The sequence below is a fragment of the Myxine glutinosa genome, chromosome 9 (assembly GCF_964187855.1).
Source record: "Myxine glutinosa chromosome 9, kmMyxGlut1.1, whole genome shotgun sequence".
In the NCBI taxonomy this organism is placed as follows: domain Eukaryota; kingdom Metazoa; phylum Chordata; class Myxini; order Myxiniformes; family Myxinidae; genus Myxine; species Myxine glutinosa.
Genome location: NC_136269.1, coordinates 68,387,738 through 68,415,408, shown reverse-complemented (window position 1 = coordinate 68,415,408; position 27,671 = coordinate 68,387,738). Strand labels below are relative to the sequence as shown.

General features: G+C 45.3%; 1 protein-coding gene across 2 annotated transcripts in view; it reads left to right on the top strand.

The window, feature by feature from the left end:
* The first annotated feature begins 6,863 nt into the window (after positions 1–6,863).
* LOC137435341 (uncharacterized) overlaps positions 6,864–27,671 on the top strand; it is a 103,782-nt gene continuing 82,974 nt past the window's right edge. Inside the window, exons 1-3 of one of the 2 annotated variants that reach the window (XM_068129034.2) lie at positions 6,864–7,078; positions 7,363–7,454; positions 10,221–10,313. In XM_068129034.2, coding sequence (XP_067985135.2) covers positions 6,949–7,078; positions 7,363–7,454; positions 10,221–10,313 — 315 coding nt within the window. In that variant the 5' untranslated portion in view covers positions 6,864–6,948. Of the gene's footprint in view, positions 7,079–7,362; positions 7,455–10,220; positions 10,314–27,671 lie in introns of those variants that run through there. The other variant, XM_068129035.2, reaches the window with a different exon arrangement.

Genomic DNA, 27,671 nt, shown 5'->3' with positions numbered 1-27,671 from the left:
TTATCCCAATTGATGCTCGTTATGTAAGCCGTTGGCTATAAAACGTTTCTAATGTAAGCAAATATGTCTTGTGAGCAAACTGTGAATTGTAAGCAAAGTTTCTGGCGTAAGCAAAGTTTTGGATGTAAGCACGATTTGTTATGTAAGCAAACTCTGTAATTTAAGCAAAGTTTTAAGCAACTTTTAAAATGTAAGCAAAGTTTGTACCGTAGGCAAGGCTTATAATGTCGGCAAAGTTTCTGACATAAGCAAGGTTTAGAATGTAAGCAAATGTTCAAATGTAAGCAAAGTTTAGCATTCATGCAAGATTTTTAATGTAAGCAAACGTTCTAATGTAAGCAAAGTTTCTGCGTAAGTAAGGTTTATAATGTAAGCAATGTTTTTTTGCTTTAAGCAAGGTGTGTAATGTACGGAATGTTTATAATGTAAGCAAGGTTTATAATGTAAACACAATTTAAATGTAAGCAGATGCTCTACCGGAAGCAAATGTTCTCATGTAAGCACGATTTGAAATTTACGCACCTGCATACTGTAAGTAACGTTTAGAATGCAAGCAAAGTTTATAATGTAAGAAAAGTTTATAATGTTAGCAAATTTTTCAATGTTAGCAAATTTTGTAATGTTCGCAAACTTTCTCATGCAAGCATGCTTTATAATGTAAGCAAAGTTTATAATACTAGGGCATGCCCGTACTATATATAAGCTAGGACGTGCCCGTACGTGGGTGCCCGTTCCTTGCCAAAAAAAAAAAAAAAAAAAAATTTGTGTAGGGGTGTGTGTGTGTAAACATCCTAGGGCGTGCCCGTACGTGGGTGCAAAAAAACATGCGTGCAAACAACAACAACAAAAAAAAACTTGTCCATTCGCAACGCCAAAGCGAACGGCGAACGGCTAAATCGCCATAGCTCGGTAAGTACTTGTCCGATTAATTTCAAACCTTGAAAAGGCACATCCTCGGGTCCCCAGCAATATACCTGGCAAGTTTCAAGTATATCGGACCCGTGGTTGTCGAGAAACAGCGGTCACAGACATACAAACATACAAACATACAAACATACAAACATACAAACATACAAACATACAAACATACACACAGAGATTACTGGAATTATAGATAGACTAGGGCATGCCCGTACTATATATATGCCCGTACTATATATATATCTAAAATTATATCCCCCCCCTCTATTTACATGAAATGGTTTGGTCCATTCGCAACGCCAAAGCGAACGGCGAACGGCTTGCGAGTACGGTGACAACCCCCCCCCTCTATTTACATGAAATGGTTTGGTCCATTCGCAACGACCACAGAACCCCCCCCTCTATTTACATGAAATGGTTTGGTCCATTCGCAACGCCAAAGCGAACGGCGAACGGCTAAATCGCCATAGCTCGGTAACTACTTGTCCGATTAATTTCAAACCTTGAAAAGGCACATCCTCGGGTCCCCAGCAATATACCTGGCAAGTTTCAAGTATATCGGACCGGTAGTTGTCGAGAAACAGCGGTCACAGACAAACATACATACAAACATACAAACATACAAACATACAAACATACAAACATACACACAGAGATTAGTGGAATTATAGATAGATAAGCAATGTTGGCACATGTGTTCTCTCGGGCACAACAGGTGCCAATAAATATACAAGGTAACTTGAATGGCACCGGGAAAAGAACGGGTACCTCCGCCAGGCTGAACAGTTTACGTTTTGTATCCCACTAATAGGTCAAATCTGGATTTGGACCTGAACCAAAATCTGATCAGCTTGTACTTGTCACTCACACAACTCATGCACATAGTTTTGTCATAACTCGTCCACAAATTTTTGAAATTTCCTGCAATGTATCGTTTTTGGCCCTATCACTCAAAAGTGACGATTCATTAAAAAAAAATCTAGCACCTGGATCTGGATCTTCTCCAACATTTCATCAATAATTATTCTTTATCAAAACACCCAACCTTTCCATCAAATTTCATGCAAATCCCCGATAAAAGGTAATTCTGGAGTGTTGTGAAAGGCAATTCTGAAGGGTTCTCGAGTGTTTAAAGGGTAATTCTGAAGGCTTCTCGAGGATTCTAAAGGGTAATTCTTGGGGGGGGGGGGGGGGGGGTCTTAACGGGTAATTATGGAGTGTTTTAAAGGGTAATTCTGAAGGGTTCTCGAGGGTTATATAGGGTAATTCGATAGGGGTTTAAAGGGTAATTAAAGAGTGTATTAAATGGTAATTCTAGAGTGTTTTAAAGGGTAATTCTATACGGCTTTAAAGGGTAATTCTGAAGGGTTCTAGAAGGTTCTAAAGGGTAATTCTAGAGGGTCTTAAAGGGTTATTCTAGAGTGTTTTAAAGGGTAATTCTCGAAGGTTCTAGAGGGTTCTATAGTGTAATTCTAGGGGTGTTTAAAGGGTAATTCTACACTGTTTTAAAGGGTAATTCTGAAGGGTTCTGGAGGATTCTGAAGGGTAATTCTAGAGGGGTTTAAAGGGTAATTCTGGAGTGTTTTAAAGGGGAATTCTAGAGTGTTTTAAAGGGTAATAATCGACGTTTTTAAACGGTAATTCTGTGGGGGTTCTAAACGGTAATTCTAGAGGGGGTTAAAGGGTAATTCTAGAGTGTTTTAAAGGGTAATTCTGAAGGGTTATAGAGGGTTATAAAGTGTAATTCCAGAGGGGTTTAAAGGGTAATTTTAGAGTGTTTTAAAGGGTAAGTCTCATGGGTTCTAGAGGGTTATAAAGTGTAATTATAGCGGGGTTTAAAGGGTGATTCTAGAGTGTTTTAAAGGGTAATTCTGAAGTGTTGTCGAGGATTCTAAAGGGTAATTCTCGAGGGTCTTAAAGGGTAATTATAGAGTTTTAAAAAGGGTAATTCTGAAGGGTTCTCGAGGGTTATAAAGGGTCATTCTTGAGGGGGTGAAAGGGTAATTCTAGAGTGTTTTAAATGGTAATTCTAGAGTGTTTTAAAGGGGTTTCTAGACGGGTTTAAAGGGTAATTCTGAAAGGTTCTACAGGGTTCTACAGGGTATTCCGAGAGGGTCTTAAAGGGTAAGTGTAGAGTGTTTTAAAGGGTGATTCTAGAGGGTCCTAGAGGGTTATAAAGTGTAATTCTAGAGGGGTTCAAAGGGTAATTCTAGATTGTTTTAAACGGTAATTCTGAAGGGTTCCAGAGGGTTCTAAAGGGTAATTCTAGAGGGTCTTCAATGGTAATTATAGTTTTTTTAAAGGCTAATTCTGAAGCGTTATAGAGGGTTATAACGGGTAATTCTTGAGGGGGTGAAAGGGTAATTCTAGAGTATTTTAAATGGTAATTCTAGAGTGTTTTAAAGGGGTTTCTAGACGGGTTTAAAGTGTAATTCTGAAAGGTTCTAGAGGGTTCCACAGGGTATTCCAAGAGGGTCTTAAAGGGTAATTATAGAGTGTTTTAAAGGGTAATTCTGCGGGGTTCTAGGGGGTTATCAAGGGTAATTCTCGAGGGGTTTAAAGGGTAATTATAGTGTTTTAAAGGGTAATTCTAGAGTGTTTTAAAGGGTAATTCTGAAGGGTTCTCGGGCGGTATAAAGGGTAACTTTCAGGGGTTTTTTAAAGGGTAATTTTAATGAGTTATAAAGGGCAATTCTCGAGGTTTTTAACGGGGAATTCTAATGGGTTATAAAGGGTAATTAGAATGGGTTTAGTTAGTTTCTAGGCTTTGCCTTTTTCATCTTACTATAATTCACCAAATGTCCATCTGTCTGTCTGTCTGTGTGTCCGTCCATCTGTCCGTTTGAAAGTACCGCAAAAACGGCTAAATTGTTTTTCCAATTTCAGCTTCGGTCTCCAGCATTTTCAGGTTTGGACTCCCGCATAACGTTATTTTCCCAGGTGCCGCACAAACGGCTGCACCGATCGCTGCACAACTGCACTGATCGGCTGCACAGTTGCACCGATCGGCTGCACAGTTGCACCGATCGGCTGCACCGATCAGCTGCATCGATCGGCTGTACCAATCGGACTCGGTGACCTCAGACAAAGACCTTTTTAAAAGGACATGGGTTGAATCACTGCTTGAGAGAACGCCAACCCCCTCCCCGCCATCACGGTCGTCTCTCCAACTCACAATCCCAAGAGATATGCGGAAAGGACGACCCAAAACCAATTATCTTCTTTTGACGTATATAAACACCATTAAAAGAAGTAAGTAATGACCTTGGCCAAAGTTCAAACGTTTGAGTTTAATCTCTACATGAGAGAATGCCACATAGCTATTTGGGCGGCGTATAAGCTAACAGATCGCTGTCTTCATCGATCTTGCCAAGGCCGTAACAACAATCAGCTCAAAATCCTTTTAACTGTTGACGTGGTAGTTTTTACAATGAAGGAAACACGTATCAGGAGTACATACGACATAGCGATTGTGAATGTGCTGCTCTGAGGCGGCTTTCGCTTCGCATCGAATTATTCATTACATTCATTTCATGATCGTTACGCTCATTCTTACGCTCATTAAACGTTCATTAAACATTAAACGTTCTTTGAGCGATTACGAAAATAAAAACGAACAACATTACGAAATTACGTTCACACCGTCAAATCAAACACTACCGTGAACACAAACATCGTCACAATGAAAACATCGTCACAAACGTTACGTTACATAATTCAAACGTTACGTAATGTTACGTTCTGCTCGAAATTGACTGAAACCAATTTCAAGATGGCTGCCGTGGCGGCCATATTGAAAATCGCAGCGCAGCCATTTTCGAAAGGCACCTTCCTCTACTCAACCCCAACACACACTGCAAAAAGGAATTTAATCGGACAAGCCGTTCCCCTTGAAATTGCCGGAAACCAAAAGTTGACGGATGCCCGGACGCCCGCCAGGACGACGCCCGTGACGACAATACCCCTTAGCCCAATTTGATATCTGATATTTTGCCTTTGAACAAGTGGAACAAGATGAACAAGTGGAAGGAATGTATGGAGACAAAAGGTCTGAAGGTGAATATTGGAAAGACAAAGGTGATGGCAAGTGGTAAAGCATGTGGTGAGGTGGAAAGAACTGGGAAGTGGCCGTGTGCTGTGTGCAGGAAGGGTGTCGGAGTGAACTCCATTCAATGTACAATGTGTGCTGAGTGGGTTCATCAAAAATGTAGTGGTCTGAGAGGGTCATTTACCAGTGTGGCAGCTACATTCAAATGTAAGGTGTGCGCAGAGGGAGCTGCAGATGGAGGAAATGTTGAGTTGGATCTTGGAGACGGCGTGAAGCTGGAAGGTGTGAAAACATTTTGCTACCTCGGAGACATGCTGAATGGAGAAGGTGGATCAGACTCGGCAACGGTTGCTCGAGTGAGATGTGCATGGAAGAAGTTTCGGGAACTGAGTAGCGTGCTGATGAGGAGGAGAGTGTCGCTGAAGCTGAAGGGAAAGGTGTATGCTGCATGTGTGAGAAGTGTTATGATTTATGGGAGCGAGACATGGGTAATGAACGTAGAGCAGCAACGAAGGCTGGAAAGGGTGGAAATGCGAATGGTTCGATGGATGTGCGGAGTATCGTTGAGAGAGAGGAAGACAAATGATGAATTGCGAAAGATGATGGGAATATTGCCTGTGATTGATGCTGTGAAGAGGAACAGGTTGAGATGGTTTGGTCATGTATTGAGGAAGGATGAAAGTGACTGGTTGAGAAGAGTGATGGAAGTTAATGTAGAAGGAAGTAGAGGACGGGGAAGACCGAGAAAGACTTGGCTAAAGATGGTGGAAGAAGAAATGCGGGCAAGGGGGTTAACAAGGAGAGATGCAGAAAATAGGGCAAAATGGAGAAGATCGTCATGGGGACCGCAAGGCTAACCCCCGCTCTAGCAGGGAAAATGGCCTTAAAATGCATGTTGTTGTTGTTGTTGTATATTTTGCCTTTTCATTTGGGCCTCTCAATTGAAGCCCCGCCCATAGGGCGGGTACCGTTGCTCGTATTAAAAATGCCAAATTGAACCACCACTTCCTTTGGACACGGGTGCGATTTTTGACCCTTTAGATTTTAGGACAGAGCACAGACAGACAACCATATGTTGGAAATACTCGCGCAGACATTGAAGGGCCTGTAATGGCCTTCTGCATCTAAGTTCTTTGTAAAGGAACTCATATTATTATTTATTTTTATTAATTAATCAATCGAATGAACTCGTCACATTTATTTCCAATTTTTCACACACACTACGCCGGTGCTTCGTAATTATGCTAAGCAATGCCTTCGTAATGGTGAAAAAAACCCACAGTACAGTAGAGTAGCAACATGGAGACGAAATACACGAATAGAGCAATATATGCACAATTTAACGTAATAGGCTATATAGACTATAGTATATGAGTTTTGGACGCAATTTTTTCCGATATTATTCCTATTAATCTAGAATCCACGAAAATACATTGAACTCAACTTTATTTTGCATAATACCGGAAAAAGAAACCAGCCTCACTATACGGATGTTGATTATACACCGTTTGAGAATCCTAGGTATAATATATCCAATGCTATCAACACCAAATATAGAGGAGTAGAAGGAAAATGGTAAAAACAAGCTTAAGTAGTAAAATGAAAACAAAGGAACAGGAAAAAGCATGAGATTGTAATCCTGATCTTGGGTAATTTTCGTGTACAGCACGAAGAGGTTTCTTCAGTGAATGCAACACAGAAGGTTATATTTCAGTTTTCATTTCCACCCACTGATGTATTGAGAGGGCTTTGTAGTGCAAAAAAGGTAAATAAAGGAAACTATTTGTGCAACGTGCAGATTTGAGCAGGTCTGAGAAACAATGAAAACAAAATGAGAGAGGAAGAAGAAACTTTGCTTCGCGGCTCCAAAACCGCCATTTAAATTCATAGGATGGGTAAGAAGAAGAATCCGCCGCCTTGCAGAGCTCGAGCGCACTGGATGTTGGTGCTTCGTGCGGTGCATTCTGGGCGCTGCCGCCATGGATGGAGTGGTAGCATTACCCGATTTCGCTGTAATCTGTTCATTTCTACAACGCTATGGACGCATTCTCGATATGCCGGATATTAACCTGGCTCAGCTGGAGAGTGCGATAGACGAGAAAGAACGAGGTGAGTGGCATTCGGTAACCCCCACCTACTGAGCTCTCGTTTGTTTGTGTGTGTCCACCTCTCTCTTCCCCTTTACTTGGACTGGCTGTTTTTTCTTCCTTCGATCGGTCGTTGCTCTACCGCGAGCGATACTCGGGTCTCCCGTGCTCTTCACGTCAGAACATATCGTACCTGTACGGTAATCCTTTTGTAACCCCATTCACCGCCGTCTCATTGACCCCTGTACTTGGGAGTCTTCCTCTTCTAACTCCAACCGTGCTTTAACTTCGTTCTCCCCCATCTAGTGCCACAGCAGCTGATAGACCTGCACGTGAAGTTGTTGCGGAAGCTGGGGCGCACCGTCAGTTCGGAGCGATGGGAGAAACACCTTCTCCGGGTAAGGTGTCAATTTAGATTTAATTTACTGTCCACTGTTGCTATTAGTATTAGTATTACTATTTCTACTGCAACCACAACTGCAAGAAACAACCGCTGCAACCACCACTGCAGCCACCGCTGCAACCACCACTGCAACCACCACTGCAACCACCACTGCAGCCACCACTGCAACCACCACTGCAACCACCACTGCAGCCACCACTGCAACCACCACTGCAGCCACCACTGCAGCCACCACTGCAACCACCACTGCAACCACCACTGCAACCACCACTGCAACCACCGCTGCAACCACCGCTGCAACCACCGCTGCAACCACCACTGCAACCACCACTGCAACCACCACTGCAACCACCACTGCAACCACCACTGCAACCACCGCTGCAACCACCGCTGCAACCACCGCTGCAACCACCACTGCAACCACCACTGCAACCACCACTGCAGCCACCACTGCAGCCACCACTGCAACCACCACTGCAGCTACCACTGCAGCCACCACTGCAACCACCACTGCAGCCACCACTGCAGCCACCACTGCAACCACCACTGCAGCCACCACTGCAGCCACCACTGCAGCCACCACTGCAACCACCACTGCAGCCACCACTGCAACCACCACTGCAGCCACCACTGCAGCCACCACTGCAACCACCACTGCAGCCACCACTGCAACCACCACTGCAGCCACCACTGCAACCACCACTGCAACCACCACTGCAACCACCACTGCAGCCACCACTGCAGCCACCACTGCAACCACCACTGCAGCCACCACTGCAACCACCACTACTAGTACTACTACCATTCCCCCTCCACACCCTGCTATCCTGAGCATCCCCTTTCATGCCCCTCTCTACTGCCTCCTTGCACCTCAATATTGGTCTACCTCTTCTGCCAACTGCATCAATATCTGTCATCTCCTCTTTACTCTTATTTGTGCAATTGCCTTCCAGTTGTTGTTCAATCCACCCCCTCTCTCCAGAACTTCACACAAGTAGTATGTACCATCATGTCATGTCATTCCCCATCCCTATCCTCCACATTTTCTACCCCCATTAACCCAACTGCACTCAACCCTCTTATTTGCAGGTTACTGTGTTTCTCCTCTCGCTTTCACTCTCTCCCCCTCTTCCTCTTCTCGTTTGCCTGTTCGTTCATTCCTTTGCTTACTCCCCTACTGTCTGTATGTTTTTGTTTGTTTGTTGGTCGTCAATGAGGCTAGATGTTGTACAAATTTTTTTTTTTTTCTTCCCCTGTGCCTTTCCTACATATGGCGTATTATTATTGTACTCGATGAATAAAGAAAGCTTGCCTGAACACATTTCTCATGTCCACTATTGGTGTTAATTTACTCTCTAATCCGCATTATTTTCCCCCTTCTTGAGCATCATCTTGGGAAAAATTGGTGGAGAAAAAAGTCATCGGTCACGTGGTTCGGCCGCCATCTTGGAAAAACCAAAAAACTTTGCACCTCTATATCTCCGAAAGTGCTGAATAGAAAAAATTAGAGACATGGCTCGTTGTAAAGAACTCTCCATGGGGAATAAAAGATGTTAATGATGATGTCATAGGTGCCTCCATTATGACGTCATACTTCGACAAGTACAAAACTTCATCCGATCAAGATGAAATTTCTTGAGTATAATCGAAGAATAAATTAGTTTAGAAAAAAAATTAATGATGACGTCATTGGTCACGTGGTTCGGCCGCCATATTTGTTTTAACACAAAAGGCTTTAAAAATCACAAATACATCCTGGCGAGGGTTTGCAATCTCCGATTGCTCTTTTTCTTGTTGTACTTGTTATTTGGATGCTAAACAATGTTTTTTTCCTTTATTACCTCTGTCACCGAAGGTGGACGTCTGGACGAACGAAGGTCATGGTTTCACCGCTGTCTGTTTGTGTGAGCACGATATCTCAAAGTTATGGATGGATTCGGACAAAATTTGGCAGATTAGTTAGTTGTGCGACCAGGACGGATTGAATCGATTTTGTCGAAGATCCTTATTCAGATACAGATACTAGAATTTTAAAAGTGATTCTTCACTGTCAATGGATACTAGAATTTTAAAAGTGATTCTTCACTGTCAATGGATGGGAGGCCCAAAAGTAATATTTAGCACGATGTCTCAAAAAGTTGTGGACGGATTCAGATAAAACTTGGTGGTCAAGTTGGGTTTCTGACAAGTAAAATTGATTAAATTATGGTGAAGATTCGAATCCAGATACGAGAATGTTTTATAATTTTAAAAAGTGATTCCTCCCCATTGAGAGATCGGCCAAAAATAATATATAGCATGATATTTCATAAAAGTTGTGGATGACTTATGTCAAAACTAGGTGGATGAGTTGCGTAAGTGACAATAACAAGCCGATTCGAATTTGGTTCAGGATTGGATCCAGATCTGGCCTATCGGTGGGATATAAAATGTAAACTGTTCAGCCTGGCGGAGATATGCGCTATACCGAGTGCCGTTCCAGTTATTGCATGGAATGGTCTCTCTGGAGGGCTAGTGGCAGCAGAAACAGTACATGGTTTTAACTTGGAATTGTATAGGTACCGTATTTATTTAATTTATTCACATATATATTTAATTTGGTCAGGCATGATGGGCTGAATGCCTCCCACGTCATAGTTCCTTGTTATTCGTGATGAGACTCACTCAATGTTGATTTGGTGTATATATTCAGAGCAGGTATTTGGCATGTGATTGTGGAAGGTAACCCAGGTGTCAAAGTTTCTTGCACGTGTGCCCAAAGATCTGTCAAGATCATCACCAGAGCTGGGCTTTGGAGTTGGAGACCTTGGGCTATGTGAAAAGCAGTTCCAAGCTGAAGATCGGGCTGTTGAAGGTAGTGCTTGTTTTCTTTTTTATGATTAGACTAATTTGTACACCCAAAATCATTGTTGTTCTTCGGATGTTTGTCTCATTGTACTGTGTGTGGAAGTGGCTTCCTTGGTATTGGTTAGAGATACTTGCCATCCGTTGACCATGGCTCTAGGACACCACCAATCAATTTTGCTTTTGATGTTGGTATTGAAGTTTTCAGTGATAGGTATTAATGCAAGTGATTTTGGAGCAGTTTGGTTGTGGAGTTTGTAAGGCCTTGTTGCATTGCCCTCACTCGTGTGGGTTTATTTCCTAAAGAACGTTTGATGGAAATATCCGTGACTCGTCCAGGATTGGTTCTTGACCATGGATATATATATATATATATATATATATATATATATATTAGGGTGGGCTTCAAAAAATCAAAATGCAGATTTTCTCCGGGACATGGTCTATTTTTGTTCCTTTTTGTGTCAAAGGAAACCACACCAAATTTGAATGGAATCCAATAATATTTAGGGGTGCCACATCAGTGATGAATTTTCCCCCATGCAAAAATAGGAATTCCCATTTTTTGGGCTGTATATACACAAAATAAATACATAATTATATATATACATTAAATATAATATTAAAAATAAATATATAGTAAATATACATTAAATAATAATAATATATATTATATTATACATTATATATACAATTATACGATAGACAATTATACAAATATAGACAAATATAATACATTAAATAATATATTAAAAATAAATATAATATATTAAAATTTAAATGTAATAAATAAATATTTTGTTATACAATATATATACATTATAATTAAATATACATTAAATTTATACATAAAATATACATTAAATAATAAATATACATAAATACACATTATACATTATATATATAGTTATATACAATATATTATACATACAGTTTTGAGACTTCCTATGATCACTATCTGGGCAATTTTCATGCATGTTTTGTACAGGTTCCCGGGGTCAGGGGTATGCTTTTTTAGTGTGTAATATGTAGGCCTAACTTATTGACTGGCTCTTTTGTAGAGAGTGACCCTGTGGAGTAAGAATTAACAGGATTTTACCCACATTCTTGCGTATTTTGCAGATATGGCATGTGCTAGTACCAGTGTTTCATTGAAAACTCGGGCTCAGGATAATGTGTATCTCATTGGGTCCACTTCTGGAGATGCCATCAAAGGTGCCAAGCTCCCGACTGTGCATCAATCTCTTGTCCTGTTTTTCCATCACCTGAAGAAGGAGAATCGCACTGCCCGGGAGAGTGCAACCCTCACCATTAAAGAGGTTGTGAAGTTCTGGGAAAAAGCTCACCTACCTACAACGACGAAGCAGCACTGCATCCATCGTTTGGAGAGGCTATATGAAGAATGGAGGAGCCTCCAAAAAGGTGCAAAGCGGGGTGGTGCGACCCAAGAGAAAAAGGAAGCATCCTTCAAGGCCTCCTTGGAGAAGACGTTTGATCTTAGGCATGCAGATTCGGAGGCCATAATCGCCAACCCTGAGGACAGGAAGTTTCTTCACGATCAATTCTCAGAGAGGAAGGCTTCAATGGGATCTGTAGACACTGTGTTGGAAGCAAAAACGAAGCGAAAGAAAGAAAGGGAAGAAAAGGAGAAGACTAAGGCAGAGAAGGAAAATAAGAGACAGGAAATGGTCATGAAGGGTGCTACTGCTATGGAAGTCACAGACTCAGACTCTGACTCTGAGACCACGGCACAGGCTGGTTCTTCATCATCTGATGGTGGGATATCTCGTCCCAAGAAAAGAAGGCCTATCAATATTGTCACTCCTGAAGTCGCAGCTTCTTTGGATCGTACGAAAACAAGTGACCGAATGGCTGTCCACAACTTGGCATCCATTTGTAGAGCAGTAGGATGGGATCCTGCAGAGCTGGCACTGAACCGATGGACAGTGCGGCGGAATCGCATGATGCATCGATGCAAAACCATGGACGAAATAAAAGAAGCATTTCATCATAATGTGCAGGGTCCTTTAGTGGTCCATTGGGATGGAAAGCTTCTTCCCGATGTCACTGGAGATTTTGTGCATGTGAAGGTGGATCGTCTTCCAATCCTTGTGTCCAACCAGTACCATGGAATCGAGCAGCTGTTGAATGTTCCCAAGTTACCTGACGGGGGAGGAGAAGCTATGGCAACCGCTGTAGTGGACACACTGAAGAGCTGGAACCTTGTGGGCAAGGTGAAGGCTTTGTCTTTTGACACAACGGCCAGCAATTCAGGTGTTCGTGGAGGGGCTGCTGTCCTCATTGAAAAGAAGCTACAGACTGAACTAATTCATTTGGCTTGCCACCATGATGCGCACGAAATCATTCTGGGAGATGTTTTCACTGCTCTTTTCGGTCCTTCATCAGGCCCTGACATCCAGCTTTTTAAGCGGTTTCAGGCGGAGTGGCCGTCCATTGCCCATCACCAACCAAAAAATGGATTCACAGATCCTGATACGGCAGCTGCGTTTGCACAGAACAATGACATGATGGATGAAGCTCTGGAATTTGCTCTTGTGTGTTTGAAAGATCAGCAGCCACGAGATGATTATCGTGAACTCCTAGAACTGACTGTCATCTACATGGGAGGAATCCCACCTCGTGGAATCCGGATCATGGCTCCAGGAGCAATGCACAGAGCCAGATGGATGGCAAAAGCACTATATTCACTACAGGTGTTCATGTTTCGGTCAGAGTTCCACTTGACACTTCGAGAGGCGAGAGAACTCCGAGCCTTCAACATTTTTGTCTGCCTTGTGTATGTACAGGCTTGGTTTCGGGCTCCACAAGCTATTGAGGCTCCCCTGAATGACATTAACCTCTTCAAGAAGTTGGAAAAGTTTGAACAAATCGATCAGAAGATGGCTCAGGCAGCCTTGAAGGCACTTGGCCGCCACACGTGGTACATGAGCCCAGTACTAGTGGCATTTGCATTCTTTGACACCAGAATTGACAAAGAAAGCAAGATCAATATGATTGAAGCATTGAAAAATGACGGTGAAAACCCCTCTCCAAAGAGACCAGCTATCAAACGAGGAACCGCCCTGTCAATCGCTGGCCTCATAACAAAACACACCAAGCATTTCTTCAGCATTCTAGGGACCCCAACTGATTGGATGGATAAGGATCCTGGTTCATGGGAGCAAGAAACCAGCTTTCAGGAAGCAAAGAAAGCCGCCAGTGGCTTAGTCGTGGTGAACGACAGGGCAGAAAGGGGTGTCGCATTGATACAAGACTACAATAAGCTCCTTACAAAGGATGAAGAGCAAAAGCAAGCTCTGCTCCAAGTTGTTGCTGCTCACAGGAAGATGTACCCCGATGCCAAGAAGGCAACAGTGGTGAAACAGGCCCAGAAATAGGAGTTACATTTCTCATTATATTTGGGTTTTTTAATATTATGTGATATGGTGTCTTCATTTTATGAACTGAACATTTGGATTGTTATCATTGAATTTGAGTTTTCATAGCAATATAGTGCTATTTGTGCAGCTATTGTAACTTGTGTTTGCTAGAATACAAAGAAAGTGAGTGGAGGGTGGATTTTCATAAAACAAACTTCTGGTTTTGCTTTCGATCCATATATAGAAAAGTTTTGTAGACACCTTTAGTTTGAAGGCTGATGTGGCACCCCTAAATAAAATCAGATTGCTTTCATATTTGGTGTCTTTTCATTTTGGAACAAAAGGAACAACATAAAGCCATGTCCCAATAAATATTTAAAAAAAATTATTTTGAGCACCACCCTAATATATATATACTAGCGGGGTCACCCGTGGGAATCCCACGGGCATGGATGTGTGTGACATTTCGACATATTGAGTTATATGCTGCACATTCATTTTTACAAAATGGTTACTGGCAAGTCATCAGATCCAGAAATGGTGTGAATTTAGTTATTTCACATAATATGTGACCCCTCACTCCTCTCCACCTGACACTCTCCTGTCTCCACCTGACACTCTCCTGTCTCCACCTGACACTCTCCTCTCTCCACCTAGCACTCCTCTCCTCTCCAAACCCTCACATCCCTCTCCTTTCCAATCCCTCACCTCTCCAATCCCTCACACTCCTCTCCTCTCCAATCCTTCACACGCCTCTCCAATCGCGCCTCACACTCCTCTCCAATCGCGCCTCACACTCCTCTCCAATCGCGCCTCACACTCCTCTCCAATCGCGCCTCACACTCCTCTCCAATCGTGCCTCACACTCCTCTCCAATCGTGCCTCACACTCCTCTCCAATCGTGCCTCACACTCCCCTCCAATCACTCCTCTCCAATCGTGCCTCACACTCCTCTCCAATCACGCCTCACACTCCTCTCCAATCGTGCCTCACACTCCTCTCCAATCGCGCCTCACACTCCTCTCCAATCGCGCCTCACTCGCCTCTCCAATCGGCTTTCCCCGTCTCGTTTCTCTCCTTTTTCTCCCGTCTCGTTCTTTTTCTTGCTCCAAATCGGCCCGTCGGAATCGGAAATCGGCCCGTCTCGCCCGTCGGCCCGTCGGAATCGGAAATCGGCCCGTCTTGCTTTTGTGCTTGTGCGTAAATAAATTGTGTTCATGACACCATTTCTGGTGTTGGGCTAGCGGCTAGGGTGCCGGCTTAGGATCCTGGGTTCGAATCTCGGTCGATCGCCGAATTAATGCCAGGGGGGTTGACTCAGCCTGTCATCCTTCCGAGGTCGGCTAATTGAGTACCAGTTCACTGGTAATTCCCTGTTTGTCGTTGAAGGCGGCAAAAAGGGTTGGCGTCAGGAAGGGCATCCGGCCGTAAAACATTGCTTCAAAAAGGGGACAAAAAAACAACAACTACCACGGTCCCCGAAAAGGCCAACCCCCGCTTTGCGGGGAAAAATGGCCTCTAAACGGTGGTTTTTACACCATTTCTGGATCTGATGACTTGCCAGTAACCATTTTGTAAAAATGAATGTGCAGCATCTAACTCAATATGTCGAAATGTCACACACATCCATGCCCGTGGGATTCCCACGGGTGACCCCGCAAGTTTGCATTGACGTTCGTCGATGGACTCGTTCGCCCGTCTCATTCGTTTTCTTGCTGCATCCTGTTCAAGTCTGCGTTCTTCATCGATCGTCTCATTCATTTTGGAAATAGAAGTTTCCACGCAGCGCATGAATTGTCACGATCCTCAAGAGGAATTTGTCTCGTAATCATCAAATGATAAATGGCAAGTAAATTATATTGTGGAAAATTAAAGATTTCAAATAAACCTATTTAAAGTGTATTCGCACATAACTAATTTTAAAAAACGAAGAAATATCTCTCGGTAATTTCCTGAAACATATTTTACTTCCGGCTAATAATGTTGAATTAAATAAAAACGAAGAAATATATGTCGGCATCATTGTTGACGTTTTTGTGACGACTGTCATCAAACGAAAAAGTAATATATCTTAACGGAAAAGCAAAAGCGAATTTTTAATATATATCGACACGTTGCCGTCGGTGTCATGTTGGGCGGTGTATGATACACCATGACGCGATTTTTAAAAATATATCTCTGCATTTTCCCGCGTGTGTGGAATGTTCTCAATTATTGCTGACACCGAGTCCAAAACCATCGATAAAAATGAAATCATATGGTGAGTTAGATTGGAGATAAAGGCGTGAGAGAGACTCAATGGCCTTGAAGTTGAAGTTACAGGCGTTTGAGAATTCATTTCGTTCTATAAACGGCAACTTTCATTGGATTTCCTTCCCGTTTTTTTTCAACCGAGTCGAAAACTATGTTAGCGACTGTGAAAAATGAAATGATATATCGAATTTTTAATATGTATCGACACGTTGCCGTCGGTGTCATGTTAGGCGGTGTATGATACACCATGACGCGATTTTAAAAAATATATCTGCATTTTCCCGCGTGTGTGGAATGTTCTCAATTATTGCTGACACCGACTCTAAAACCATCGATAAAAATGAAATCATATGGTGAGTTAGATTGGAGATAAAGGCGTGAGAGAGACTCAATGGCCTTGAAGTTACAGGCATTTGAGAATTCATTTCGTTCTATAAACGGCAACTTTCATCGGATTTTCTTCTCGTTTTTTTTCAACCGAGTCTAAAACTATGTTAGCGACTGTGAAAAATGAAATGATATATCGAATTTAAAATAGATATCGACACATTGCCGTCGGTGTCATGTTGGGCGGTGTATGATACACCATGACGCGATTTTAAAAAATATATCTCTGCATTTTCCCGCGTGTGTGGAATGTTTGTGGAAAATTAAAGATTTCAAATAAACCTATTTAAAGTGTATGCGCACATAACTAATAAAAAAAACGAAGAAATATCTCTCGGTAATTTCCTGAAACATATTTTACTTCCGGCTAATATGTTGAATGAAATAAAAACGAAGAAATATATGTCGGCATCATTGTTGACGTTTTTGTGACGACTATCATCAAACGAAATAGTAATATATCATAACGGAAAAGCAAAAGCGAATTTTTAATATATATCGACACATTGCCGGCGGTGTCATGTTGGGCGGTGTATGATACACCATGACGCGATTTTAAAAAATATATCTCTGCATTTTCCCGCGTGTGTGGATTGTTCTCAATTATTGCTGACACCGAGTCTAAAAGTAAAACCATCGATAAAAATGAAATCATATGGTGAGTTAGATTGGAGATAAAGGCGTGAGAGAGACTCAATGGCCTTGAAGTTACAGGCCTTTGAGAATTCATTTCGTTCTATAAACGGCAACTTTCATCGGATTTTCTTCCCGTTTTTTTTCAACCGAGTCTAAAACTATGTTAGCGACTGTGAAAAATGAAATGATTTATCGAATTTGATTTGAAATAAAACTGGGGGAGAGCAAGACACCACGGGCCTACAAAACAGGACTCAAAGCTATGCGAGTTAATAAAATGGTGGATATTTGTTTATAGCCACTCCCAGAATGGGTGGAGCTATGGGTGGAGCTACTCTGCAAACCGAGTAAGCCACACCCCGGACAGACACCCAACAGATAGACAGACAGACAGACAGAATCATCTACGGCTATTATAATATAGATATATATATATATATATATATATATATATATATATATATATATATATATATATATATATATATATATATATAATATATATATATATATATTATATATATATATATATCGTTACGGAATCCAACGTCGGCCTTCCCCACTTACCATGGGGGGATTAGTCCCCTCGTCTATGACTGGCCGACGTGGTCCTGGGGGTATGACGTCACGCCCGGTCAGCGCTGGGTAGGGTATTAGGCCCAACCGTCCTATGACCTAAATACCAACACCCACCGGTACGCAAGGAAATACTCCCCCACCCACGGTCGCAGCGTAATGGACTAGTTGCGCCGAGCGAAGCGAACTGCACCGTGAGCCGGTTACCAAGACTGACCCGATTAATCTTCGTCGGCCGAATCGCGCCACGGGCCCTCAATGGGGGAAATCACTAAAGCGACCGAATGTGAAGAAGAAGACGAAGGTAGGAAGAACAATTATAATTTATTACTATTATTTACAAATCATCAAAATAACCAAGGAGAAAGAAGGATAAGAAAATAAAGACAGAAAGAATGTAAGGAGACACAGTGCAATTATTAGCTTAACTATACAAGCTTAAATAATACCCCAGGACAATGTGAAAGACAGACGAACGATCACACTTACACGGGGAATGCAGGCAGGAATGAATGGCTGAAGGTGGATGGCTTGGAGAGGCAAGGAAGGTCCAGCGGGACTGGGCACGGTCGGGCCGGAAGGCACCGCCGTCAAAAAGCCGAGCCGCAGTCGTGCGAACTCCCGCGGTTCCAAACTGCGCGGGTGAAGTTCCTTTTTCCGCACTGCTGCGTCGCGCGCTCCTTGCGTTGCCTCGGTCCGTATCTCCTCTGCAGCGCGGCACGTATCATCTGCAGCGTGGCACGTATCTCATCTCCGTAGCTCATCTCATCTGAGGTGGGGGCGTCTCCCGCGGGTTATATAAGCCCCACCCTTGAACCTTCGTGAACCTCCCAGATCGTTCTCTCTCCGCCCGCTCAAGCCAAACCCCTTCGTGCTGGGTTGGTTGAGTGGGGCCGACTCGCTCCTCCTTTCTATGACGAGGTGCGGAGACACGCCTTTCTTCTCCCAACCGACCGCGTGCTCAATGGAGTCCATTTGCGGCGAAAACCATCCAAACCTGACACTTTGAAGATGGGACCTACTCTTATTTAATTCGGTGCAATGGAGAGTCGACTATTGGGAAACACAGCCTTAAACTACATAGAATAAGGGAATAACTATTTAAAAGGATATATGGTGCCCTGCGTGTATGTTTATGGAGTTAACTAAGAGGACGACCTTCGACCTTTCTTTACTTACGGAGGGTGACATTTACACACAACAAAACCATAATTCTCACATTCGTTACACTTTCTCAAATTCGTTACACTGCACCCTCCTTCCTTCAGGCCCGTGCTCGGGCCTATAAAACTTTACTTTTAGTGTGACACGTAGGTGTAGTTCCCTCTACAATTAACCTGACCCTGAGTGCGACAATTTAAAAACACAAATAAATATGTCCCGCTACTCCATTGCACCCTATCTAACAGTTTCGCATCCACAGCTAACCAAATTGCGGAATGGTTTTCAAACTATACATTTACGGTGGGGAGCATTATTTACAATGACGTTATTCCTTATTTACAACGCAACCCAGGACCTGTGATTTTTTTTCTTTTCAGGGAAACAAAAAGAAATTCCTGTTGGGAGGGAGGAGACAGCACGCATTGCATCGACGCACCAGTACCATAAGCACCAAACGCACCAAAAGCACCAACCAGTGCACAGTCATTACAGTTTGTAACAAACACAAAAAACAACTCGTGGTGGTCTTCGTCTTCTCTGCTGGGCCGATGTTCTTCCCGATGTCTTCTCTCTTCATGCGGTCTATTTGAACTATTACAAGCACAGAGTGTCCATTTTTTATTTAGGGCCACAGGGGCCAACTAAGGATGGTCCACCTGTTGGGCATAGGTGCCACCTACCGAGGCCCGCAAGCAAGATTACCTGGCCCCTATGGCCGGTCCTCAGCAGAGGTGCCCTGCCCCAGAACCTGGTGGTACTTGGCCAAGTATCAAGCATCAAGTTGGCCACTGCATCAAGTGGTACTTGGCCGCAGAGCAGCGGTCCATAAAGTGGTACATCAATGCAAGGCATGCTGGTTGCGAGAGTCCTGGCACACAAGGCGACCTCCGCACGCTCCCCTCGACGCCTAGTGGCGCACAGTCCTCGGGTGGGAGACAAGGGGGGGGAAGAAGACAGGTGAGCGAGGGGTAGGGTCACAAGGGTACACATCAAACAAGGTAATGCAGGACGAGGTGCGTACGGAGAGCGAAGTGAGAAATGCTCATCCCTACCGTATGCCCCCCACATGTGACCTACACTACCCCCCCTTGCCCCTCCCCATATTTACAAAAAACCTACACATTTACAAATTCGTCACTACTGCCACGTCTCCCCCATATTTCCCCTATACCAAATTCGTCTTCACTCCCACTAATCCAAAATTTTCCATCACCAATTTATCATCAATCCTCATAAGGAGGGAGAGATGGAACAACAGCACAATGTCACACCCACGTCATGATGCATCTCACATTCCAAACATTTGCACCAAAATAATAACAACAACCTGGCATGGTGTGGAGGTATGTCATCCCAGGTGAGTGGATGTAGATGGTGCGAGGAGATCTCAACCCTAACTACCTTCTAAATGACTTTAATACACTTTACACTACCCGGGGTCTTTCCCTGCCAAACCATTGGCCATCTTACCCTATGGGTTCTAAAAACCAATTCCCATTGACCAAACTGTGGTGCTTCTCAATTTGGGGTCTCACTCCCCCGATTCAACTCCCTGTGCCTTCGCACAATTTCCGGGCTGGGTCGTGCAGCTCTCCCAGCAGGTCTACCCACCTGCACACCTCCACCACTGTAGTTGCCTCCGAGCTTACCTGCTCCTCACCCTAACCTATCTAACTGGGGAAGGCCCTCTGGCGCTCTCCCCACTCGGTGCCCTCTCTGGCACTGGGCTACCCATGTCCGTCCTCCGGATCCTCGGGCCCCATCCACAACTCTACCGGCTCCCAGAGCCCACCTGCGGCCTCACCTGGCCGACATCCTCACAGTGGTGGAGTGCTCAACCAACTACACACACTAACAGGCCACACGCCCAGCCATTTCCACGTCACTAATGCACCCATCCAAACTCCATTCTTCCACACGCACCACAGATGCCAATATCCAACCACAATTTACCTATACCCTCTACCTAACTCTTACACTACCCTCCCTGGGTATTTGTGATAGGGGTCCACTCTTCCCCCATTCACACCTTCGCACCATCCACTCCACTCCTCAGTTTCCACCATACTCACTCCATACCATCCATTCCATACTCCATATATTCCACACAACCATTCTCTATACACCTGCAGTTGCACACCTGTGCAATCTCACCTGGTGCCACCTGCACCCTCCTTCCTCCCTGGTCCATTTGGTCAACACAACACACATCACCATCACTCACTCATACACTGCTCCATACACCTGTTCAGTTGCACACCTGTGCAATCTCACTTGTTCCTCACTCACTGCTCCATACACTTCCACGCTCAATACAATTCACAATCACCTTCTCACAATACACTTCTGAATACCTTTTTTTACACAAACACACGGCATCATCTGATCTACCTGGTGCCCTGCTAAAACTCGCGCTTCCCCGTCGCCCCTTACATTATTGCGCTCCCTCGTCATTATTATCCAACTACCCTCTCTATGTCCCCGACTACCTGTCCACTGTTGCTACCTAACCTTACCGTTACCTATGGTCATCTTCTCTAGATCCCTATCGTTTTTATCCTAACCCTCCCAGGCTAGTTTTCACTGCCATAAACCCCATAGCTATTGCTCCTTTGCCCCTGCTGTGAGGGATGGCAGAGTTGCCATCCCACCACATCGGGCATCTCCCATTATAAATTTGGCTCATCCAATTGCAATCAATCAAAAATTTCCAATCACAAATTCCCTATCCCAATTTCGGGTCCAAAACACTATCATCATCACACGTCTACTCACTTGAGCCTCTCGGTGCGCCAATTCGTCTCCAAAGCTCGGCTTCGCAAAGCCGAGCAATGAATGCGGGTTGTTTGGTGCCGGCGGTTGGATCCGTCCGGCATTCGGTGCAGGGAAGGAGGTTTACTCGGGCCGAGATCCCACGCACCATCTCGGCACGGAGCCGTCCAATGGCCCGATCTCGCCCTGCCGGAACGCCTCAACCACAAAGGGTTGCCGTGACGACCCTTCCTCGGTGTCCTCAAACCGGGCCGCCCGCTCCGCTTAGCGGAGCACGGACGCGGCCGTTCAGAGTGAGGCCCGGCGTGGATCGTGTACGGCGGTTCTTTCCAAACCGCCGTGGTTACGATCACCCCTGGTTCCCGCGGCACACAACGCCCGGCACGAACCGAGGGCCCGCTTCGGCTAAACGTCGATCTAACCGCTATCCCGGTTACCGTCGATGCTCCACTTGCATGTTCACACCCCGCGTTCCGTTCCTTGCTCATACATCCAGCCGTTCCCATGCTCCTCGTCATTGCACCTTCTCTTACACACCCAGGTACACTCATTCCGCTCACAGACTTCGTCACACACCTGACCACCGCACACCTTTGCACACACTCGTCGTTCGCACAACTCACCAACGCACCTCTTCGCGCCCCCTCCTCAGTCACATCCTCTGTGACAACCACAGGTGTGCTCTCCGCACACCCAATCATGTGCCTCACTACTAACTCCAGCGTGCATTCCCATACGCGCTCTACCATTCCAGGTGTGCATCCTTCCATTCCAGGTGTACATTCTCGCTCACGTGCCACAACCAACTCACGCTCCATGTCACTCTCACTGCTTTCACCACCACACTCGGTCGCGCATTCACCCTTACTCTCGACAGCGCACTCTGTCCTCATGCACCCGTCCGTTACACACCTTTCTCGCGCATCCTCTCGCCCACACTCTCCCGTTACGTCCTCCGTAACACTCACCACAGGTGTGCATGCTTCCGTTACATCCCCTGTAACACTCCCCATCCCGCGCTTCCATGTGCCCCCCCCCCCCCCGCACACGCGCTACGACCAACTCACTCTCGACAGCACACTCACTCCTCGGCGCGCACTTTTTCCTCACACACCCCATAGTCAGACATTCTCACACACTTCCTCCTTCACACTCTGCACCTGTCTCACACTTTACCAGCGGCCTCTCACGAACACCCGGGTCCAAACCAACCCCCAAGCTGACTGAATCTCCCCTCACACCATATACATTTCCACGTATATCGCCACTCACCTCGGCACCTCGTCTCCGCACCTCCTTCGCCACCTGCAAACTCTTTATTTGGTTAGCAAGCACACCATCACGATTTGAGCACCGACCTTGCACATATTCCATCACCTCCTCCTTTATTTCTCTCTTAGTTTCCCTCTGTCTCTTCTTAATTTCACTCACCCCCTCTTCCACTTCCTCTAATTTCTGCTTCACCTCTTTTATTTCCCGGTGCGTCTCCTCAATTTCGTCCTCTAAGGCCACCTTGACCGTTTCTATGTGCGTTCTTACCTCCTGGTCCTTCGTCTCTATTGCCTCCGTCACCTCGTCCAACCTCGTTGTCAGTCCCTCACGTACCATCTGACATTCCCTCTGTCGCTATGAGTTCATGTTTGAGTTCTTTTTGTGTCGCTTTCAACCCTCTTAGTACCGCAGTGTTCTTTTCTACCTGCTCCACTAATTCCTTTTGTCCCACCGTCAGCTGTTCTACCCCCCGTGTCAGGTCCTCTATGCCCCCCTGTAATCTAGCTGTGCTATTCCTCACTTCTTTCTCCATACGCTCCTCACCTCGCTTTACCTCCTCGCGTACCCCCGAGACCTCCTCGCTCACACCTCGTCTTATTTCCTCCTCCATCTCCATCTTCTCCTCCTCCTCCATCTTCTCCTCCATCTTCTCCATCTCCATCTTCTCCATCTCCATCTTCTCCATCTCCATCTTCTCCATCTCCATCTTCTCCATCTCCATCTTCTCCATCTCCATCTCCTCCATCTCCATCTCCTCCATCTCCATCTCCTCCATCTCCATCTCCTCCATCTCCTCCATCTCCATCTCCATCTCCTTAGTAGATGCCGCCCTCATCTGTTCCAATTCATCCCTCTGAGCATCCAGTTTACCTTACAACCCGATTTTCACCTCCTCTATCTGGTTCCCCATCCGTTTGATTTCCCGGGCGGATTGCTCCCCTACTTCCCGCAATTTGTCGTCCATTGTGTTTTCTAACCCCCCTAACCCATTCTTCATTCCTTCCATCTGGTTCTCCTGGGCAGCCATTCTATTTTCCAACCCCGTTAACCCATTCTACACCTCTTTTATCCCGTTGTCTAACCCTTCAAATTTATTGTCCATACGTTCACTGGTACCTCTTGCTTCGTCCCTCATTGCCCCCATTTGGCCTCCCATCCTGTTTTCCATCCCTTTGAAATTATCGTCTGTTTTTACCATAAAGGCCATCATCTGTTTCATAAACAGGTCAAAATTCATTGGCATCTCGGGCTCAGCTGCCGCAACCACGTGCGAAGCGCCGCCATTTTGTGTCCCTACAACCACGTGCGCGAGGGCGCCATTTTGTGTCCCTACAACCACGTGCGCGAGGGCGCCATTTTGTGCGCCTGATCCCCCCACAACCACATTACCATTGCTCTCCTCCATTTTCCCCATATACATTTCCCCGAGGTCCTGGGTCGATTCTACCCCCCCTAACTCCCCAACCGGCATCCAATAACCTTGATTGTCCATGGCGCGAGTTTTAAATTTGTGATTTTAAAATAAAATAAAATTTTGGGCTACTCGTAATTTTGAGCGCGTTAAGCGCGCTTCGGGTTCGAACCTCGCTCCTGACACCAATTGTTACGGAATCCAACCTCGGCCTTCCCCACTTACCAAAGGGGGATTAGTCCCCTCGTCTATGACTGGCCGACGTGGTCCTGGGGGTATGACGTCATGCCCGGTCAGCGCTGGGTAGGGTATTAGGCCCAACCGTCCTATGGCCTAAATACCAACACCCACCGGTACGCAAGGAAATACTCCCCTGCCCACGGTCGCAGCGTAATGGACTAGTTGCGCCGAGCGAAGCGAACTGCACCGTGAGCCGGTTACCAAGACTGACCCGATTAATCTTCGTCGGCCAAATCGCGCCACGGGCCCTCAATGGGGGAAATCACTAAAGTGACCGAATGTGAAGAAGAAGACAAAGGTAGGAAGAACAATTATAATTTATTACTATTATTTACAAATCAAAATAACCAAGGAGAAAGAAGGATAAGAAAATAGACAGAAAGAATGGAAGGAGACACAGTGCAATTATTAGCTTAACTATACAAGCTTAATTAATACCCCAGGACAACGTGAAAGACAGACGAACGATCACACTTACACGGGGAATGCAGGCAGGAATGAATGGCTGAAGGTGGATGGCTTGGAGAGGCAAGGAAGGTCCAGCGGGGACTGGGCACGGTCGGGCCGGAAGGCACCGCCGTCAAAAAGCCGAGCCGCGGGAGTTCCAAACTGCGCGGGCGAAGTTCCTTTTTCCGCACTGCTGCGTCGCGCGCTCCTTGCGTTGCCTCGGTCCGTATCTCATCTGCAGCGTGGCACGTATCTCATCTCCGTAGCTCATCTCATCTGAGGTGGGGGCGTCTCCCGCGGGTTATATAAGCCCCACCCTTGAACCTTCGCGAACCTCCCAGATCGTTCTCTCTCCGCCCGCTCAAGCCAAACCCCTTCGTGCTGGGTTGGTTGAGCGGGGCCGACTCACTCCTCCTTTCTACGACGAGGTGCGGAGACACGCCTTTCTTCTCCCAACCGACCGCGTGCTCAATGGAGTCCATTTGCGGCGAAAACCATCCAAACCTGACACTTTGAAGATGGGACCTACTCTTATTTAATTCGGTGCAATGGAGAGTCGACTATTGGGAAACACAGCCTTAAACTACATAGAATAAGGGAATAACTATTTAAAAGGATATATGGTGCCCTGCGTGTATGTTTATGGAGTTAACTAAGAGGACGACCTTCGACCTTTCTTTACTTATGGAGGGTGACATTTACACACAACAAAACCATAATTCTCACATTCGTTACACTTTCTCAAATTCGTTACAATATATATATATATATATATATATATATATATATATATATATATTGTTGCGGATCTCCGACGTCGGCCTTCCCCTTATCAAGGGGGGGGGGGGGGGGGTTTAATCCCCTTGTCTTTTATCTGGCTGACGCGATCCTGGGGGTTATAACGTCATTCCCGGGTAGGGTTTTCTAGGACTAGGGATTCGCTATTACCTAAGTACTAACGCTGACCGGAAACGAGGAGATAACTCCCGCCCGAATCACGGATATTGATGGAATATGCCGAGCCGATAGCAATCCGCGATCCGAGCTGTTAACCAATGACTAGACCCGATTATAGCGGTTCCGAATCGTGCCACGCTTACCCAATTGAGAAAAGACTAGGACGATCGGATTAGGAAGAAACCAGGGAGAACAAGGTAATTTATTACAATTTGTACAAGAAGAGGAAAAGAAAGTGTATAAGAAAAAGGACACAGGGCAGCCTTAGACAGTCTTACTTATCCCTTGGACTCGGGCCCGTTCGCTCTCAGACTCACTCACGCGGGGATGCAGATGGTCGGGTTGAGGGTCCGGCGATGGCATTCACAGCTCGTCCGGTCCCCGACTCGTTCCGTGCAGATGGTGTGGTGTACGGCAGGCAGCCGTTCCCGTGTAGCGTAGGCGCGAGCGGACAATTATATCGGGGAAATGGTAAGCCGGGCTATCGGTGACTTCGTGGCTCTTGGCCGCGTATGTAATGGGAATACGGGCGTTTGAATGTTGCGCACCGCAAGCCCAAACCGAATTCTCAACCGGTGATCCCCGATAAACCCTTCACAATGGCGCGTTCCTCCAACAAATGTCCTTCAACGCCAATCGTACGAATTCTTTCGCACAACGCGCTCGCCCCCTCAAGTCCTTCTCAATACTCCGTGGAACTCAACTCGTAACTCAGGTAGGTCAAGCGCCTCTCTCTCCCCGCTCATAACTGAGGTGGGGGCCTCGCGCAAGGGGTTATATTGCCACGCCCAGCGAACCCTCTCGAATCTCCAGCCACGCCCTGTCAGGCGATCTCACCTCAACCCTGGTTGGCTGCTAAGGGCTTACCGGCTCCGCCTTGATGGCTGCTTGACGTGGCCGCACCTCCACCCTTGCGCCCCGCCCCCTTTTCGGGCCTTACCTCGTGGCTTTTGGGCTGGTTCAAGCGGAAGCCCAAAGGCAGCGAACGCTGCTGGCAAAGGAGGTGTAACAAACTGAGAGCGATGGAGTACAGACAGGATAGTGCTTAATGGCGTCGATGGAAGGGAGGCTGCAAAATGGACGAGGGGCCTACTCTTATTTGTTTTACGCAACGCAGATGCAACTATTGGGAATGGCCTTATCCTAAACACATACTAAGAAATAACTAACGTCCTAAAGTGACCTACGTGTTGCTTGTGGCCTATGATTGAACATGATTAATGTTCGCTCTTTCACGAGCCTCGATCTTGTATACAATAAAAAAAAAAAAAAAAAAAAAAAAAATCTATGGGGTGCAACCTTTAACCTTTAATGATGTTACTTGTGTGGGTTCTCAAAACCGCAACTATATATATATATATATATATATATATATATATATATATATATATATATATACAGTGAAACCTTGACTTACGAGTTTAATTCGTTCTGTGACCGAGCTCGTAACTCAATTTGCTCGTTTCTCAAATTAAATTTCCCCATTAAAATGCATTGAAATGCTATTAATCCGTTCCAGCCCGCCAAAAACCACACCAATTTTTTTTTAAATATACAGTATATATAAAAATATCTCGCGCTTTATATTTCACCTGTATGCAGCATACAAGTTGGCAGGATGGCCTGGACTGGAGGTACGCACACTTGACTCTAAACTGTCCAGCCTGGGTTTGAATCCCGACCCAGCTATAACCTGTCATGGGTGAATCACAGGCAGGGTGATTCATCAATGTGTGTACCGCTAAACTGGGCGCCCCGTTTGCGTCCCATTAGTTGTTGGATGTTAAGGATCTCACCGTGTTTTCCACAAAGAGAAGGCGAGCTATCGCCGGCACCCTGAACAAGTTGTGGCCTGGCATGCTCTTCTCCTCTG